The following is a 20,755-nucleotide window of genomic DNA, read 5'->3' as shown; positions in this document are numbered from 1 at the left end:
CTTTTTTGGTTCCATAGTTCCATCTTACTTTTATAATAGGTTTTTCTAGTTCTGTGAAAAATGATGTTCCTGGTTTGGTAGAAGTAACACTGAATCTGTAAACTTCTTTGGGCAGTATGGCCATTTTAATGATACTGATTTTTCCAATCCACGAGCATGGGATTTTTTTGTTTGGATCATCTATGAGGACTTTCACAGTGTTTTGTGGTTCTCCTCGTAGAGATCTTTCACCCCCTGGGTTAGATATATTCATAGGTATTTTGTTGTTGTTGCAGCTATTGTAAATGTAAAATGCAAGCTATTGTAAATCAAGATTGTGTTCTTGATTGGGCTCTCAGCTTGAGTGTTATTGGTGTATAGAAATGCTACTGATTTTTGTACGTTAATTTTGTATCCTGAAACTTTACTGAAGGTGTTTATCAGTTCCAGGAGACCTTTGCTAGAGTTCTCAGGGTTTTCTAAGTAAAGAATCACATCATCAGCAAAGACAGATAGTTCAATGACTTCTATTTGGATGCCTTTTATTTCTTTCTCTTGCCTGATTGCTCTGGCAAGGACTTTCAATATTATAGGAATAGGAGTAATGAGAGTGGGCATCATTGTCTTGTTCCAGTTCTCAGCAGGAATGCTTTCAGTTTTTGCCTGATCAGTATGAACTATTTTTCAAAATAGCTAAATCCTAGGTTCTTTAAAAGCTATGTTTGAAACTTGGTAAAATACCAGTCAAAAAGTTTACCAGAATGTGTGCACTGTTGGGCTTTATAAATTGTGTATAAAAGAACTTTTAGCAAATCACTGAATTTTGTCCTTTGGAAAGAAACAATCTTTGTTTTATAAATGTACATTTTTTATAGACTACATTTTTAAAAATTGAGGTATATCTGTGAGTTGTTTTTCCAGTATATATTATGTGATTAATATTTGAAGACAGGAGACAATGAGAAAGGGAAAAAAGTAAACATTCTCTTCAACATAAAGTAAGTCTCATGTTTCTCAAAGTTTTGTAATTGGACTTAATACATGTGTATAGTTGGTCTTTTTTGACGTTTTCTTTTCCTAGGCTTTGACCTGAACATGCCCTACCTCACACTTTAATGTAATGATAGTACATTACATTTTTGTTATAATTCACAAACTTTCACACATGCCATAATCCTCATAACTGTGCCCTACATAAGGTAATGGTATTATGTTATGCTTCCTTTGTAGAGAAGAAAAAAGGCTTTAAACTGCAGAGGCGTTTGCTCAAGGTTATTGATCTTAGAGGAAAGTAAAAATGTGAGCCCTGGTCTTCTGACATTGCTTCTGACATCATACATTCTTAGCATTTGTGAGATTTTGTTTCTTTATATTATGAAACAGGCAGTGTCCTTTGTCCAGAACTAATATCTGTATTGGGTTGCAATCTGTCTTTCAGAGTCTTTGTACCAACCCCAGCAAGACACGGATTATCTTAACATTTTCTGTGTGGCTTTTTCCCCATCTTCATGACAGCCTAAACAAACTCAATACTGACCATCTCATCAAGTCAATATCATTACTAGCTTGTATGCCATATGAAGACAGATTCACTTCGTCTTCAGAATTTAGACAAATGCCAGCACATGGCAGGTTCTTAATGAATATTCATGGAAGGAAGAAACGAAAAGAGGAAGGGAGAAAGTGAGGGGACTCAAACTTAAGTGAATGGAATTTGTTACCCTTTTCAATGCAGGATGGTACCTGTTCCAATTGTCCCTAGCTGAATGTTGTGGGTGCCTGTGCACTGAATAAGTGTTAATGGATATTGATTCTGGAAGTTAATTTTCAAAGAACAAATGAAGACAGAAAATGAATACTGTCCGAAGTTGAATCTATAAGTAATGCCTTCCATTCCTTCTTTTCCCGATTCCTCCTTTTCCCGATTTCTTTTAACCTCATAAAATTGGCATTAGAACAGCACCCCTGCACACTCCGCCAAATAAAAATATTTTATGTGCTTGTCTTTTCTTTTCTTTCTTTTTTTTTTTTTTTTGATACAAGGTCTTGCTCTGTCACCCAGGCTGGAGTGCAGTGCTGCGATCATAGCTCACTGTAGCCTCAAGCTCCTGGACTCAATCCATCCTCCTGTCTCAGCCTCCTGAGTAGCTTGGGTCTACAGGTGTGTACCACCATGCCCAGCTAATTTTTGTATTTTTTGTGGAGGTGGGGTCTAGCCATGTTGCTTGCCCAGGGTGGTCTCGAACTCCTGGGCTTAAGTGATCCTCCCGCCTCCGCCTCCCAAAATGCTGGGATTACAGGCGTGAGCAATCATGCTGGTCCTATGTGTTTCTTTTTAACTAGAATCAGTTAATGGCTGCTAATGTATTCAAGTGTTTTTTCATGTCTTATTAACTCGAAGATCATTTTCCTTTAAGTAAAGAACACTGCTTGTTCACCTTTTGATTCTCCATTTTTAATTGAATACACTTTTATTCTTAATCTTTTAAGCTTTCTGAGCCAATCTTCAAACAATTTTTTTTTTTTTTTTTAATGAGACAGAGTCTCGCTGTGTTGCCCAGGCTGGAGTGCAATGGCGCGATCTCGGTTCACTGCAACCTCTGCCTCCTGGGTTCAAGCGATTCTCCTGCCTCAACCTCCTGAGTAGCTGGGATTACAGGCACGTGCCACCATGCCCGGCTAATTTTTGTATGTTTAGTAGAGCTGGGGTTTCACCATGTTAGCCAGGCTGGTTTCAAACTCCTGACCTCAAGTGATCCCCCTGCCTCAGCCTCCCAAAATGCTGGGATTACAGATGTGAGCCACTGCAACCGGCCAGAACATTATTAAACATTGTTTGTGTATTTAAGATTGAATGCTCAATATGGTACTTCAAAGTGTGTGTGGCAAAGAGAAAACATCACAGACACCAGGTATGGGAACTATAACTGACAAAGAGATTACTCTCTTTTTTTTCTCAAGCAGACCAGAAAATTATCAAGTGTTAGATGGTGTCACAGGAAGGGCTATGGCTGATATGAAACTGAGAATCAGTACCTGCTAAAAACAGCCACTCTGGACTTTAGATCTTCACCCTTCCAGATACTCTGCATTGATGCTTGTGTCTTAAGTCCTTTAGTATCTGTTTTAGTTAACAAAGGTAAGAATGATTAAACAAACAAAAAATAGAAATCTTACTTTTGCGCATGCACACAACTGGCTTATTCATACATAGGCTGCTGGAAGATTCCGATGGGAGGGATGATCTGTCTCCAGCAATGGGAAATCTATTTTCCTGCAGTCACTGTAAAGCAACGGAAAGAGAAGGAAGCAGCTCCCATAGTGAGCGAGGTCTCCTGTTTGGAGATAGTTGGACAAAGGCACAGTATCTGCAGGACACCTGCTGTCCTACCAGCATGGACAGGATGCCACCTTGGCTTGTAAAACTGGAGTTGAGGCCAGCACATTTGGGACTCCTGACTTTCTGTGCTTTCTGCTCTTAAGATACACTTCTGCAAATATGTTTGATTTTCATTAAAAGTATCAACATAAAACGTCCCAACTGCTGTCAGAGGCTAAACTTCCCATGAGCACATGGTTAAGTGGTGATAAAAGTATCTGTGGCTAGAGCCGTGGGGAGGAGAAGGATTATGTGTAAAATTGTTCTTACATTAAGTCCTTGTCCATGGTGCAGATCAGATTTTCTCCTCGGCAGCTGTTGTCCTCAGACTAGAGAACACAGATTGTTGATTTCATTCCTTGTATGGATTTGTGACCCTTTGAAAATTTCAAGCTGGCAGTTGGTAGATAAAACAGTGTGTGAACAAAGCGGGTAAAGAGAATGAAAGGACCAGAAAAGTGTCATTTTATAAGAATGGTAAATGCCCAGTTCTTACGTACATGCCAGGAGCTGCTCTAAACAAGTAGCGTTATAAACGCATTTAATCTTTACGAAAACCTTATGATGTAGGTGCTGGTGATGAGAGATCTGTTTCTGTCTTCCTTGTTTTATGTTCACTGGTTTAGATTTGTTCGCATGTGGCGTTAACTAGCAATCTAGTACATTGGAAAGAGTCCAAGTCGGAAGCAGACAATCTCGGTTCCTGTCTTGTTTTGCTGAGAGCCCTATGAGCCGCTTTGAGAATACCACCTCCCCTCTCTCGACCTGTTTCTTTATGTGCAAAATGAAGGAGTTAGACAGGATCACTGGTTTTTGAATCTTTTCTAAAGCCATTGGCCCTTTCTTTTGTGACCTGGAAGGTCATTTTGAAAAGCTGAGAGTGGAAGCTACCCTGATGGGAAACAGAGCCCACACTTTGCCAGCACACTCTGAGGTAGCTTTATTGAACTCCTCGGGCTCTTTGAAGCCATTTGTAAATGGCTAAAGAAAATGATTTCTACGTCTGCTTTTAGCTCTGAATGCTAAATAATGCTATGCACATTTATTTTGACTTCTGGTGAATCAGTTTCCTGGCCAGAGAAACTTTTAGCACAAAGAACCGAAGTTACCTTTTGTGAATTTATCACGCCCATGACGTCAGCCACTCTATTCCAGAACATAAAGGTACTTGACCGAACTCAGAACAGCTGCACTGAGTCACCAAATAATGTGTAATGATCATTATTTTAGGACACTCCCTGTGGCCTTGCAGGCGATATTGCACTTAACTCACTTTCTTTTTTTTTTTTTTTTTTGAGATGGAGTCTCACTCCGTTGCCCTGGCTGGAGTGCAGTGGCACCATCTCGGCTCACTGCAAGCTCCGCCTCCCGGGTTCACGCCATTCTCCTGCCTCAGCCTCCCCAGTAGCTGGGACTACAGGCGCACGCCACCACACCGGGCTAATTTTTTGTATTTTTAGTAGAGACGGGGTTTCACTGTGTTAGCCAGGATGGTCTCGATCTCCTGACCTCGTGATTCGCCCGCCTGGGCCTCCCAAAGTGCGGGGATGACAGGCGTGAGCCATCGCGCCCAGCCAACTCACTTTCTTTTAAGGATCGCCTAAGGTCACTTAAAGAATGCTGTTGGAAATTTTGCTTCCCCAGCACTCTGGAGCACTCGTCTAACTCCATATTTTCTCATCCTCTCCACCAAGCACAGTTTCATGAGGAGAAAGTTCCTAAGTCTTCTCGGATGCCCTGTTACTCCTCAGCACCAATGGGAGAAGAACTAAAGTCTCTTATTGCCCCCAGTGGTAGAGCAGACATTCAGCAGATCTTCCCAGTCAGGGAGAGCAGGGAGTCCCAGTAAGACTGCAGGTTGGAATAAAGAACAGCAGGGTAAGAAGAGCCAAGTGTTTACTCTTCTCTTCTCATATTGGGAGTGTCACATTTTCTGTTAACCTCTTCCTCTATTTTAAAATCTTTTTACCTGGGATCTTTTTGTTAATTAGTATTTTCTTGATCATAAAATACACCACAACTGGGGAAAATGGACAGAACTTTGTTTACAGAGTTTAATACAAGATTTTGAAACAAAAAAACTGTATAGGCCAGATGCGGTGGCTCACGCCTGTAATCCCAACACTTTGGGAGGCTGAGGCAGGCAGATTACTTGAAGTCAGAAGTTCAAGACCAGCCTAGCCAAGATGGCGAAACCCTGTCTCTACTGAAAATACAAAAATTGGTCGAGTGTGGTGGCCCATGCCTGTCATCCCAGCTACTCGGTAGGCTGAGGCAGGAGAATCGCTGGAACCAGGGAAGCAGAGGTTTCAGGGAGCCGAGATCACACCACTGCACTCTAGCCTGGGCGACAGAATAAGACTCTGTCTCAAAAAAAAAACAAAGCAAAACGAAACAAAATGTAAACCTGTATAACCACCATTCAAGTCATGAAATAGAACCCCAGAAGCCTTCATGTATCTCTTTTCAATCACAATACCTTCTTCTCCCATCAAGACCGAGTGACTACTTTTTATAGTAATCATTTTCTTGCCTTTCTTTAGTTTCAGCTCCTATGCATCTCATATTGATATGGTTTAACCTATTTTTCAACCCTATATTGAATCATTCTCTAAATATTCTTTTGTTATTTACTTTTACAATGAACAGTATGACATAATTGTCTACATATATCTAGATTCATTCATTTTCAATAATGTAAATTCCATTACCAATCTGGGGCAATTATAAACAATATTTCTATAAACATCTAGTATAAATAAGTTTTTATAGCTCTAGAAGTGAAATTTCCAGGTCATAGGGCCTGTGCATTTCCATTTTCTAAGATAGTATTGCCCTGTTTTCCAATGTGGCTGTATCTGTGGTGAAACCCCAGCGGGTTATGAGAATTCACATATTGTCAGTACTCTTAATGTTTGCCAATGTGGGGTGGGTACAGTGGCTCACACCTGCAATCCCAGCTCTTTGGTAGGTCGAGGTGGGTGGATCACTTGAGCTCAGGAGACCAGCTTGGGCAACATGGCAAAACCCCATCGGTACAAAAAATACAAAAGTTAGCTGGGCACGGTGGTGTGCACCTGTAGTCCCAGGTACTTGAGAGGTTGAGGAGGGAGACCCACCAAAGCCTGGGGAGGGTGAGGCTGCAGTGAGCCATGATCATGCTGCTACACTCCAGCCTGCATGACAGAGTGACTCAATCTCAAAAAAATGAAAAAATAAAAAATAAAAAATTGCCAATATGGTGGGCATGTGGGAGTATATTATGGTTTAATTTTCATTTCCCTGACTAATAATGCCATTTTGATTTTTGTTGACCATTTGTACTTCTTCCTTTGTAATGTGCTTGCCAAATATTTTGCCTTCTATTCTATCAGGCCATCTGTCTTCCCCCTTTTTAAAATTGAGTTTTAGAAGTTATTTTGTATCCTAAAATTGTAAGAAAATGAAAACATTTACAAGAACTATTTACAAATATCTTCCGTGGCTTGACTTTTCACTTTTTACTGGTGTTTCTACTGGTGAACAGAAACTCTTTATTTAAAAATAGTGAAATTTACAAATTTTTTCCACTTTGATTAAGACTTTTTGTGGAATTCATCTTAGAAATCTTTCAGCACTTCAAGGTAATGGAAGTATTTTTTCCATATTCTTAAAGCATTCCTTTGAAATTCGTCCACTTGAAATTAATTTTTTGTATGGTTTAAGTCCATTTTTCACCAAATGCATAGTCAATTATATTCACACCATGTATTGGAAAGTGAGTTCTATATTTCATACTCTATAGTCACTACAGTGCCCAGTTTGTGTAAGTCTAGTGTTTCTTCATGCATGAGTCTGTTTATGGGCTCTTATCAGTTACATTGCTCTGGACCTGTACTACACTAAACTGATTTCTGTAGCTTTAGAATAGGTCTTCATAGACAGAACAAGATGTCCCACATTCTTCTATTTTTTCACAGTTTTGGCTATTCTTGGTAATTTGAAATTCTATGTATCAATTTTAGAAGTAATTTCTGTGGTTCGCACAATACTTGTTGCATTTTTGTTGGAATTCATTGAACCTATAAATCATTTATTTGAAGGAGAATCTACAACTTTGTAATACTTGGCTTTCCAATCATAAATGTAATATAGTTTCTCATTTATATAGGTTTGATTGAATATCTCCCAATAATGTTTTATTATCATCTCCTGGGGAGATCTTATATATATTTGTTGAATTTATTCATAGGTAACAAATTGTTTTATGCTACCATAAATAATATCTTAATAAATTTTTACATTTTCAACCTGTTTGTCAAGGGCAGAGAGAAATACATTAATTTTTGTATATTAACTTCATACCAAAGAAATTTTCTAAGCTCTCTTATTAATTCTAATAGGAATCTATGGGTTCTATAGGGATTTTTTATGTGGAAAGTTATATTATTTGTCAATAATGAGAGTTTTGTTTCCTTTCTAAATGTTGTACCATTTTTATTTCTTCTTCTTTCTTTATTCTATGGATTAAACCTCCTGTATGATGTTGAATAGATTGGTGGTAGGGAGTGTTCATTTTTGTTTTTTAATTGAGAGGGAAAGCCTTCAACATTCCGTCATTAACCATCATGTCTTCTGAAGGTTTTCTGTTTTGTTTTTGTAGCTACCCCTTACCATTCTTAAGGAAGTGTCTCACTTTGAGCTGTGCACACATCTGGACATTCAGTATACTGAGGAGAGTTTGCTTCTGCAAATGCATTTTTTAAAAAGCATTCCCCATATCGTTATTGGTGTAGTTCATGTTTCAGCTTTAATATCTGGAGAAACAGTTCACAGCACCTGAATTCACTAAATAAGCAACTGCACTGTGGTATGGACTGTCTACACTCGTACTCTGTGGTCACGGCTAGTGCTGTGATACTGGTTTAAATGAAATTATCTTTCAGAGTCCATTCCTTACATCCTGCATACATTTACTGTATGTATCTGATAGATGGTCTGAAAGGTTCTTCTTTTTCTTAAGATAAGATTTTTTAAAACTTTATAGAAGATTGCCTCAGAAAAATCTCATCGAATAGCATCATTCTTCCTTTCTCCCTATTATCTCTTGACCCATAAATATTCTTATAGTAGCTGTAAAAACCTTTCTCCTTATGGTTAAAATTAAATACAGTAAAACATTTTCCCCCACTTCTTGCAATTCTGATATTTTAACAGCAACACAGCAAGTTCTAATTAGCCTAAGTTAAATAACCATTACTAATTTTACACCAAGATCAATATGGGGGATTTCTTTTTTTTTTTTGGTCTGTGTAATTTTTTTTATATACTTTAAGTTCTATGGTACATGTGCACAACATGCAGGTTTGTTACATATGTATACAAGTGCCATGTTGGTTTGCTGCACCTACTAACTCATCATTTACATTAGGTATTTCTCCTAATGTTATCCCTCCCCCAGCCCCCACCCCACAACAGGCCCCAGTGTGTGATGTTCCTCACCCTGTGTCCAAGTGTTCTCATTGTTCAATTCCCACCTATGAGTAAGAACATGCGGTGTTTGGTTTTTCTGTCCTTGCGATAGTTTGCTCAGAATGATGGTTTCCAGCTTCATCCATGTCGCTACAAATAACATGAACTCATCCTTTTTTATGGGTGCATAGTATTCCATGGTGTATATGTGCCACATTTTCTTAATCCAGTCTATCATTGATGGACATTTGGGTTGGTTCCAAGTCTTTGCTATTGTGAATAGTGATGCAATAAACATACGTGTGCATGTGTCTTTATAGTAGCATGATTTATAATCCTTTGGGTATATACCCAGTAATGAGATGGCTGGGTCAAATGGTATTTCTAGTTCTAGATCCTTGAGGAATCGCCACATTGTCTTCCACAATGGTTGAACTAGTTTACACTCCCACCAACAGTGTAAAAGCATTCCTATTTCTCTACATCCTCTCCAGCACCTGTTTTTAATGATTGCCATTCTAACTGGTGTGACATGGTATCTCATTGTGGTTTTGATTTGCATTTCTCTGATGACCAGTGATGATGAGCATTTTTTCATGTGTCTGTTGGCTGCACAAATGTCTTCTTTTGAAAAGTGTTTGTTCATATCCTTTCCCCACCTTTTGATGGGGTTGTTTGATTTTTTCTCATAAATTTGTTTAAGTTCTTTGTAGATTCTGGATATTAGCCCTTTGTCAATATGGGGGACTTCTTTGTGTTTCATTATGTTTGCATAGCTTCATAACGTATCTCATCACTTCCTGGTAATGAATAATTAAGTTTATCTGGAAACCCTGAAGAGCTGGGTTTAGGGGACAGCTTATAAAGAGGGTGGTGACTGAGGTGAGGCCTGGGTCATCTTTTTTGTTATTGTTGCTGTTGTTGTTGAGATAGGGTCTCTGTTGCCCAGGTGGGAGCACAGTGGTGCAATCATAGCTCACTGCAGCCTTGAACTCCTGGGCTCAAGTGATCCTCCCCACTTGAACCTGTAGTGTGCCTGTAGTCCCAGCTACTCAGGATAAGCCCTGACATCCTGAGTATCTGGGGTTATAGGCACATGTCACCATGCCCAGCTAATTTTTAAATTAATTTTTTGTAGAGATGGGGGTCTCTCTATGTTGCCCAGGCTGATCTCAAACTACTGGCCCCAAGCAATCCTCCCACCTCCTCCGTCTCTAAAAGTGTTGGGATTACAGGTGTGAACCACCAGGCCCAACCCCTGAGTCATCTTAACTCAAGTGACTGTTTACAGTTTGGCTAATTTCACTTGGTCGTGGGATAAAATTGAGATTTATCAAAGAGATAGCCACTGTTAGAGGAAGAGTCAGTGCCTCCCTGTACTAGAAGTGAGGTCGTGTTTCTAAACAGCTGTTCCACATTTAAATCATACATAGCAATTGAAGTAGTAATTGGCCTATTAAAAACGGCAGTATTTTTATTCAGTGCTATAGGTGTATGTAGCTGTGGATGTAAATGCAGTTTATGTGGTATGCCCCATACATCTATGAATTTGTGCTTTGGTGTATGAAGCATGTATCACCCCAAACTTATACTTGAAAGATGTCACTTCTGTAGACAAGATTATGGCTATAATTTTATTCTAGCTCTCCTTAATGCTTGAGTCTGAATAAAATTTTAGGCACAATGTTTTAAAAATCGTAAATATAATATATACCATTCAGACTAGAAGCGGGAAATATGGGATTATAAAAAAATTTAAAAGAACAAAAGAAAGTGAGCAAAGAAACATAGAAATGGTGAGTCAAATACAAAGCACCAAACTAATGTGGGAAAAATAAATCCAAATACATCAGTGATTAAATAGCTATAAATTGAATGGCTTTTCCAGTTAAAAGATTACAGTGTTCATATTGAATTTTTGTAATATCCAGCAATATATTTTTAGAAATGTCCTGTCTAAAACATAAGGATTCAGAAAGGTTGAAAATAAAAGGATCAAGAAAGATGTGCCTAAGGGAAATACTAACTAAAAGTGCTGTTGCTATATTAATATGAGAAAAATAAGACTTTAAGGGAAAAAATTGCCTGCGTGGTGGCTCATGCCTATAATCCCAGCATTTTGGGAGGCCAAGGCAGGCAGACTGCTTGAGCTCAGGGGTTCGAGACTAGCCTGGGCAACATGGTGAAACCCTGTCTCTACCAAAAATACAAAAAATTAGCCGGGCGTGGTGGTGCATGCCTGTAATCCCAGCTACTCAGGAGGCTGAGGTGGGAGGATCATTTGAACCTGGGAGATGGAGGTTGCAGTGAGCCGAGATTGTGCCACCGCACTCCAGCCTGGGCAACAGAGTAAGACAGACCTGTCTCCAAAAAAATAAAAAATAAAAATAAAGGAAAAAACCTACTAGATGCCACTATATAATAAGAGGTTGAATTTACTAAAAAGCTGTAATAATTCTTATTCACATAATAAAATTGCTTTACAATATAAAATTCAAAAATGTACCTAATTTTTAAGGAGAAAAATTTTAATCAAATTATCTTAGTAATTGATTGGTTACGCAGACAAACGTCTTCATTATCTAAACATGTAGAAGAATTTAAAAAGACCTAATTGATATATGGAACTTCATATCCACATTCTTTTCATGGACATTTTGAACATTTGTAAGAGTTAAGTACACATAGGACTATAAAGCATGTCTCAGTAAATTTTAAATGACTAACATTATAAAGTCCAGAGGTTGGCAAACTTTTCCTGTAAAAGATTAAAGAGTAAATATTTTAGTCTCCTGGGTCAACTTTGTGGGACTAGTTGAGTACAGTTTCAATTTTGATGTTATGTAAAAGAAAATATAGATAATATATAAATAATTGAGTTTAGTTCTGTTACAATAAAACTTTATTTACAAAAACAGATGATAGGCTAAATTTGGCCTATGAGCCGTAGTTTGCTGACCACTGATAGGGAACATATAACTGGCCTCAGTAATTTTAATGTAGAAATCATTAACAAAATGTAATTAGAAAAAAAATTATTTGGAAGTTAAGAAAAAATATTTTAAAGTAACTCATAGGTCAAGAAATCAAAATTGTGTAAAGAATAAAACACTCACTTTCCACAAACTGATGAAGAAAATAAGAAAGCTGCAAGCAGAAATTAATAAAGTGAAAAACGAAGACAGGAGGAATCAACAAAGCCAAAAAAGATGGTTCTTTGGACAACCTCTGTCCAAACTTGTCATTGTTATAGAGGTGCAAATAAACAACAGCTGGATTTAGGAAGAGACTATATTAGCAGATATCACTGAAATTTTTACCATAAGTGGTTATTATATAACAATATAATGCCAATAATTTTGAATATTAAGACAAAATGGACAATTTTCTACATAACACAACTGATCTAAGCTGAGTTTAGAAGGGAGAACTTAAATAGTTGTAAATTCAAATATGTATATGTATAAGTAGCTTTTAAAATTCCTCAAAAGAACTCCAAGAGCAGATAATTTTACTAGTGACTTCTACCAAGCATTACAGGTGGAAATATTTCTAGTATGTGAACCACAATAATAGAGAAAACAAGAGACTAGTCCCAAACTCCTGTCATGAAGTCAAGTATAAGTAACCCTGTCATCTGTGGTGGCTCCGTGTTGTGTCAGCTTGGTTATGTTGGATCTGTTTCCCTTTTTTGTGTTGTTCCAAGTGAGATTGGAAGAAAAGATAATGTAAGAGTTGGATGGCAGTGTGAGGAAGCTGCGGCTGGGATTCTGAATTTTGCTGTAGGGTACCAGGTGCCGTGGGTGTTTGCACATGTCACTGGTCATTTAGCAACATGCGGAGGTAAAGCTTGTCCTCCTCTCACCAGATCTTCCGCTTTGACCCTTCCATGTCCCAGGTGTATGTGCAGTTTTGTGATGAAGGCCACCCTTTTCTCCTTAGGTCATCTGCGTCATTGAGGACAAAGATGGTGATAGACAGACACATTCATGATTTTTTTCCCCATAGGTTCCAGATCACCACTCCATTCTCTCCTATAGGAGAGGAGATATCACTCACCACAAGATTGACATCTGTAGTTTCCCAGCAACCTTTATACAATAAATGAATGACCTTTGAAACAAAGGTTAACTGTTGGATAACAACTGCTCAATTTTTTTCCAAGATGCTTATGTCAGGCTTACTCTCAGACCTCATCTGCCCTCACTCACCACCACTAGGCCAACAGATTTAGGTACTCATGTTTAAGTAAAGTAGAATAAAAAATAAAATGGAGCAAGAACTGGGCTCAGACATGACTCCTAAAGGTTCTATGAGGGCATGGCCTTGTAAAGAAACCCAAAGCAACACAGCCTCTGAGAACTGAATAATGGCCCGTTCCAGATGCGTCTTTGCAATGGTGGAAATTTGGCAGTAACAGGTAAAAGAAAACCTTAGGATTTCTTTGTCATGATTTAAGGAGAAGGTTTTATTTTTTTACTTAGTGAGTCCTTAGTAGTAATTTTGGAGTAAACATTCATTTTTTTCTAAGGGTGGGAAAGTTACACTTTTAAAAAGACGTTCAGAAATGAAAAGATTATCACAGAATTTTGTCCTGAGATAAAGGACTTAAAAGTTATATCAACTTAAGTATCATTATTGAAGGCAGTTTGTGAACTGAGCTGCTTTTCAGAAAATAAAAATTATCAACGTGTATTTGTTAATATTATAGTATTGCTGTTTTTGCGATTATGATATTGTGGTTATAATTATAAAGAATACTCATCATTTAGAGAGAATACTAAAATATTTATGGATGAAATTATATACTGAGATTGGCTTCAAAATAATCCTAGGAGTTTTTGTGGGGAAGTGGGTGAGTTATAGTTGAAACAAGACTAACCGTATGTTGATAATTGTTGACACTGTGCATGGATGTGCATATATGTTTGAAATTTTTGTGGCAGAAAATGGGGAAAACTGCCAACGCAGATCCAAGCAGGAATATATTTATCCTGATGTTCTTTTTCTGACAATGGAGGAACAATTACTTTTAAGTCCCCAAACTCAGGAATATACTCTCAAAAATCCATATCTGTGGATCACTCGTTTGTTAATTTATCTAAATACCACTTCTTGGAAGCAGTGAGCTCTTTGTTTGTGATTGGTTGTGTAAGCCAAAAAAGCTAAATTTGTGTCCCCAGGTTTTTAGCTTTAAAAATTGTCAGAAGGTGATCTTGCTTTCTAGTTTTTCAGAATTTCTTGAAGACGTTTACTCACTCTTAACTATGCCTTCCATAATTATGTAGCTTTCTGTCATAATGCCTCTTAGATTTCAACTTTCCAGTTTGAAACATCTATAAGTATTAAGACAGAAGTGTCTTCAAGTCTTTGATGGTTTCCAGTGCCCTTCTTTGAAACTTTCCAGCTTTAACATCACTTTCCCACTGAGGATTAGTGACCAAACCAGACACAGGTCCCCATGTTTTCAGGGACATTAGCACTGGTTAAAATGGAAATACAATAGTTCCTGGAGATAGAATCGCCTTTGTTTCATATCTTATAAGGTTTAACATTTTATTTTAGTCCTTGTCGGTAGTAACATTAGGCCATCATTCATCTATGGTATATCTTACATGCTTGTTCTGAGCCATAATAATTCAGAGTCCATTATCTTCTATAGATTATAATTTTTATTATTTTCCTAGTGTTTTATCTGATACTGGCTCTCTTCAAAACTTCTGCCCACTCATATGGCTTAATGTTCTTCTAGATATCTCAAGATTTCACAGTGCTCTCTTATATGCACAATCACAGATATCCAGCATTTAAACAATTCTGTCCCTAACACGTTCACTCACTATGCATTTCTTCTTATGAATCCATACAGCTGAGCACACAGAACGTACACTGAGCACGCTCAATCTATTCACTCTTCCATTCCTTGTTATTTTCTAGTGAATTAACCATACCGTTTTCCTCCAATTCCATGGAGTCATTTTTAAAAATTACTTTTGCTTTTGATCCATTTTAAATTTTTAAAAGAATTAAGTATTGATAGGTTCTCCTTAGTCCGCCTTCAGTCCAGCACATCTCCCAGTTCATTAAGTGTGAGTTATGCTCAAATCCAATGGCTTCTTTTTTCCCCACTGCCCTGGAAATTTGTTTACTACCATCGAGGACTACAGAAAGCCTTCTTAAAGCATTCTAGGAAATTCCATATTCAAATTACTCTTTAACAACTCTTTTAGTACCCATGGCTTAAGAGGTACAGTACTGAGACCTGTGCAATAACAGCTGTATAGACTCAGTCTCTGTGATCAGAGTGCACAACCCAGTGAGGGAGACACACATAGAAATAGATCATTATCATAGACGGTGTGTAAAATTGTTTTCAGAACAAAAATTGTCACAGTACTTATGATAAAACAAAAATTGTCACAATACTTACGATAAAACTTCCTACATTTATTCTGTAGGAATATTATTATGCATTATTATGCATTCTGTAGGAATATACATTATTCAAAAGCATAAAGCTTTTGTAGTTACAGAATAATAAGTATAAGCTTAAAATTGAAATTTCTTTTAATTTAATTTTAAACAAAAATTAAAATTTACTTTTACTGTATTGTTTGTGTAGATTACCGTACTCCCCTTATGAGTACAAACCAGGTGACAAAGAGCCAGTGGTGAATGACAATTGCTTCATGTAAATATACTGGACTGAATAGGCCCCTTCAGTCTTTTCTAACTTCACCTAGGAATGTGCCACCCATACAAATAGCCTGGGCCAAGCTGGCTCTGAGTTTCAGTTTCACTGGGAATATCTAGCCTCTTCTGTGCTAATATAATATGTCTACAGCTCACACACTCTCTTACCCTTTGTGTGTTAGTCATAGAATCTGGTCTTATCCAAGCTCCTCATTTTATAGAGAAGGAAACTATGGTGTCATTAAGCTACTTGCTCCAGGTCACACAAACAGCTGGTAGGATTAGAACTTAATTCAAGATAAGGAAAAGATATGCATGGTATTCATTAGTGATAACTTGAGGTAAACATTGGCAATGTAATATGGCATTGTATTGTATACAATTATTGTATTGTTAATTGTATTGTATACAATTAACATTGTATACAGCAAATGTTAATAGGGTAGTGCATAGGAAAGAATTAGTCATAATTTTTTTTTGTCTTACTTGGCTTGTTACATGAAGACAATAACCCCAGTAATTTTTTTTCCTTTTATATACTAGCAGAAGGTAGAGCCTTAAAAATACTGATGAAAAAAAGATAGATAACAGAATCTGTCACCATATTTCAGCAAGACAGATTTCAGTATATTAATACTCTGTAACGTGATCACCAGCTCACTTAATCCTTGGAGTCCTATCATAGTTCGGTCGCTGCTCTTGATTCCATCATAGACTGTGTGCCTTTTTCAACTTTATAGGCCAGCAAAAAATACCAGGCACATGTTTGGTTTTTCCTCTCATCCTGCCAACTACCCTTTACTCTGCCTTTTAGGGTGAAAAATCTCAGCTGTACTTAAATTGACTGCTGACGTCTTTTGATTTAGAAATGACCTCTAGAAAAATCACAATAGTGAGCTGTGCCTATATAAATAAGAGGACTATGATTTTGTACTGAAGCCAATTCTAAACTTAGATCCTTGCAAAATGAAAACATGAGCTGGCTACCAGCTGACCGTAATGCACTTTTTTTTTTTTTAGACGGAGTCTCCTTCTGTTGCCCAGGCTGGAGTGCAGTGGTGCAATCTCTGCCTCCCGGATTCAAGTGATTCTCCCGCCTCAGCCTTCTGAGTAGCTGGAGCTAAAGGCGCCCTGTCCCTATGTCCAGCTAATTTTTGTATTTTTAGTAGAGACGGGGTTTCACCACGTTGGCCAGGCTGGTCTCTAACCCCTGACCTCAGGTGATCTGCCTGCCTCGGCCTTCCAAGGTGCTGGGATTACAGGCGTGAGCCACCATGCCCAGCCCTAAGGCACATCTCATACTTACTCCTGAGGATGAAGGAGAAAGGCTAACCTAGTCGCTGATCACTACTGAGCTTTCTGGCTGCAATATTCTGTCTGCAGTCATTATCAACAGGCAATTTTACATTTGATTGATTTGTAGGTTATTTAAATAGGCTTTTATCTTTTAACGATAGAGCTCATTTCTATTCTGTTTCAACTAGGAAAAGCAATTATACCCACTTTTTACTTTCTATATCACACAAATAGTTAAAGACTTCCGGCTGCAGCATGTCTCTGCTTTAAAAATAGAAAATGCTCCAGCATTTCTGGCCCATCCTCCACATTGCACCTACCAGCCCTGCTCCAAGTGTTTCTGAATAGAGTTCAATGTTGAAGACATTCTCAAGTTAGCACACAGGAACCTTTGTGAAAGTCTGAAGGGAAGGAAAAAATAGTTAGAAATCCAGACGCCGATATTTCTTCTTGCTAGAGCATTTGCACTTATGACACCTGGTTGTCACAGACAAAAAACGTCAACCAAACTATGTCCGCAGATATTGCTGTTGAAATGAACTGCATTAAGCAGGTCCTCACGAAAAGAAGGCTAGCGAGTATAGAGGAATGTTCTTCTAAACGAAAAGCTAGCTGGGGTATTCTGACCAGTCAAGGTTAGTATAGCAGCCATTTCAAATCTGTCGGTGTCCTGAAATAAACCATATTGGCCTGTTTTTGCAAATACTAACTTTAAACTTCGGGTGCTTTCCAGAATGCGGATTGAAATGTACATGTATGGCATGGCAAAGGACCGCTCTGTATTCTTGCCTTTTCGTGTATGGAAACTGCATCGGCTGACTCATTTTTGTGACTGTATATTAAACATGACTGCAAACTCTTAGACTCTGGTTTGTTTACCTTTCTGTTTCAGCAGGTGTTTCTAAGTTGGTATGGAAACAAGGAAAGATGCTATTAAGCAGGAAAAGACTGTTTACAGGCAATATGGAAATTTTAAATCATGTAAATTAGACATCAAGTAGGAGGATGATTTAGGCAAGAAAATGAGTACAGCAACTTCCTAAAAGTGTTCTGACACGAAGTCATTAATTATAATGATAGAAAACTATGAAAGATAGAAAGGAGAATGAGCACAGTACCAAAGAGGAGGAATTATTTTTAAAAAGGAATATCCCTACATTTGCATAAGTTTTAGTAGAACACCAGTATGATAGATGATATATTTAAGTGTCGAAAATGCAGATTCAGAGATAAAATGACTCTTGCCCCCCAAGATTGAAAGAGTTATATTTACTATGTAATAGCTGGAGCTTGAAGAATGTTACTATAAATGATTGTGTTTTTCAAACCTACAAAGCATATTTTCAAATAGGTTAAAACACTATAATTTCTTTCAAAGTTTGAGAAAGCAACTGGATCCCTACTTCCCACCCCAATATATGTTTCCTTTTTATTACTTTTTAACAACATAATTAACAACAAAATTGAGAAATATACCAGCAAGGAAAAAAGTGGTTGACTACAAAGAAGATAATTCAACAATTCAACAAATGCCTATCCAGTGCTGACTGTGTGCTAGACACTGTGCTAGAGGCGGGGAGCAGCAATAAATAGTCTCATCATTTCATGGTCCTTAAAGTCCAGAAGGAATGCAATTATTATAGAAATAAAGACAATCCTGTCATTTCTTAAATGAAGGGTAAGTTACCTAACTATGAACTAAACCACAGGCATTAGCAACATAACAGAACTGTGGCAATGGCAAAAATTAAAAAATAATTAAGTAAACTAATTCACCTGGATGAGTCTCACATATCTTCAATGCAGATAGAGACTCTAAAGGAAGTTGAAAATAAGCTATCATTTTATGTTAAAAATCTAATTTTGTATACAGTTTTTTTTTGACATGGCTTAAATATACTGAAAATATAGAGCCAGGCCCAGTGGCACATACCTGTTATTCCAGTGACTCAGAAGGCTGAGGCAGGAGGATTTCTTGAGCCTGATTTGAAGGCTGCGGTGAGCTATGCTCACATCACTGCCTTCCAGTCTGGATGACAGAGCAAGATTCTGTCTCTTAAAAAAGTAGAAGAAAAAAAATGTAATTAAAAAAATGCCCCCATGCTTTCATTTAAAAGAAAAAAAAAAAAGACAAGTCTTAGCATACTTTCACTAGATTTAGCTTTACATTTTCCCAGTGCTGTTAATCAGAATGTAAATAGGATCAGTCTTGCTGGAGGTAATTTGATGGTATGTGTCAAAATTTTAGGAGTTTACCCTAAGCAGATAATTATTCACAAAGATAAGTAATAATGTTGGATTTCCCAAAACTAAAAGCCACCTAAACATCATTTGATAGATAATTAAATAAATAAATACATACATAATGCTCTAGCTATTTGATTAAATACATATCAATATATCATAATCACTTGTGGTAGAACTGTATTTTTTCACATAGAACAATGACCATGAGATATCTTAAATGAAAACAAATCAGTTAAAAAATGTGTGTTTTTAGAAAAAAGTTGGAAAGATACACCCTAAAATGTTTATAATGGTTGTATTTAGAAATAAGCACTATGATTTCTTGTGTATGTCAAATTTCATTTATTTAATCTACAACTTTTATAATCAATAAGGTATTACAGCTAATAGTACTGTATTGCTGTGTTTTGCTACTATTTCAAATATACATATTATTATATGAAAATGTAGAAAACACAATTCCACAATTCTTCCTTTTATTGAAGTAACTCTTAACTTGTCTAGTCTGTTAGTTATATTTATTATGGACTCATTATGGATTAACAGTCCACCAAGTGCCCTATGAGTTCTAGGGTTGAAAAGAATATTGTACCCTAAAATTTCAACTGGACATTCAAAAGAACCAAGTTTGCTTCCTGGCTTTGTCAGTTATTGTTTATAACTTGAGGCAAGTCATTTAATTCCCTTAAGTCCTAATGCAATGGAAATAATAACACTGACTTTCTTAAGAACACACTTTGTGTTAGACACTTCTCATGTCCATGTAACCCTTAGAACAACTAGAATATGTAAGTATGATTGCCCCCATTTTATAGATGAGGAAACTGAAACTTCGCAATGTAAAAAACAGAGTGAGCCAATATGTGGTAGAGTCAGGAGTCCAATTCGGATATGCCTCCTTTCACAGCCCTTGATTTTAACCCCATTACAAAGCTCCATATGGCCGCTCAGACAAGATTCTAATGAAGCTGGGTGTGATCATGTGACTTTGAGCACTCATTCACGCAACAAACATTCACTGATGTGCTAGGTATTGAGGATATGGTAATGAATGAAATCAACTGAGTCTCGCTTTCTAAGGTCTAACATTCTAGTAATAAGTGCTGAGAAGAAAAGTAGAGCAGGGAAAGGAGACAAAGAATGAATGTTGGGGAAGGGACAGGGAGGATTTTTTAATAGCAGGTTGTCAAGAAAGCCTCTCTGATAATGTGATATTTCAGAGAGCACTAAAGTCAGAGAACAAGTGATGTGTGTCTCAGAAAGCAGTACTTCAGAAAGAGCAAACAGAAGGTTGTGTAAGGAAAAGCAAGGAGGCCAGTATGGCTGGATGAGGATGATGGGCCTAGGAAAAAGTGGGTAGAACCCGAGATCAGAGCCTGGAGAGTTCATAGGTCATGACAAAGACTTTGGATTTTATTCCAGATGAGAAGGGAAGCCATGGGATTCTTTCTAACTTCCAAAGGATTGCTTTGGCTCCCATGTGTAGTACAGACTACTGGAAGGGCATGGACAGAAACACACTGACTAGTTAGAAGACTTTTGCAATACATCAGATGAGAATAATGGTGGCTTGGACTAGGGTATAGTGGTGGAGGTTGAGATACAAAGTTTGGATACATTTAAATGATAGCGGCAAAATGACTTCCTGGTGTGGGCCTGGCGGGCGTGAGAAACAGAAACTAAGGATTATGCAAAGGGTTTTGGCCTTGA

General features: G+C 37.5%; 1 protein-coding gene across 4 annotated transcripts in view; it reads left to right on the top strand.

Moving 5' to 3' along the window:
- ASB5 (ankyrin repeat and SOCS box containing 5) overlaps positions 1–20,755 on the top strand; it is a 59,764-nt gene that overhangs the window by 20,488 nt on the left and 18,521 nt on the right. The window contains exon 1 of one of the 4 annotated variants that reach the window (XM_054485380.1): positions 12,998–13,229. The exons of 2 other annotated variants lie outside the window; for them this stretch is intronic. In XM_054485380.1, the coding sequence (XP_054341355.1) occupies positions 13,193–13,229 (37 nt within the window). In that variant the 5' untranslated portion in view covers positions 12,998–13,192. Of the gene's footprint in view, positions 1–12,997; positions 13,230–17,322; positions 17,434–20,755 lie in introns of those variants that run through there. One more of the 4 variants, XM_054485379.1, reaches the window with a different exon arrangement.

This window comes from Pongo pygmaeus, chromosome 3, assembly GCF_028885625.2.
Source record: "Pongo pygmaeus isolate AG05252 chromosome 3, NHGRI_mPonPyg2-v2.0_pri, whole genome shotgun sequence".
Lineage (NCBI taxonomy): Eukaryota > Metazoa > Chordata > Mammalia > Primates > Hominidae > Pongo > Pongo pygmaeus.
The sequence above is the reverse complement of the archived record's forward strand: the minus strand, read 5'-3'. Positions and strand labels throughout refer to the sequence as shown.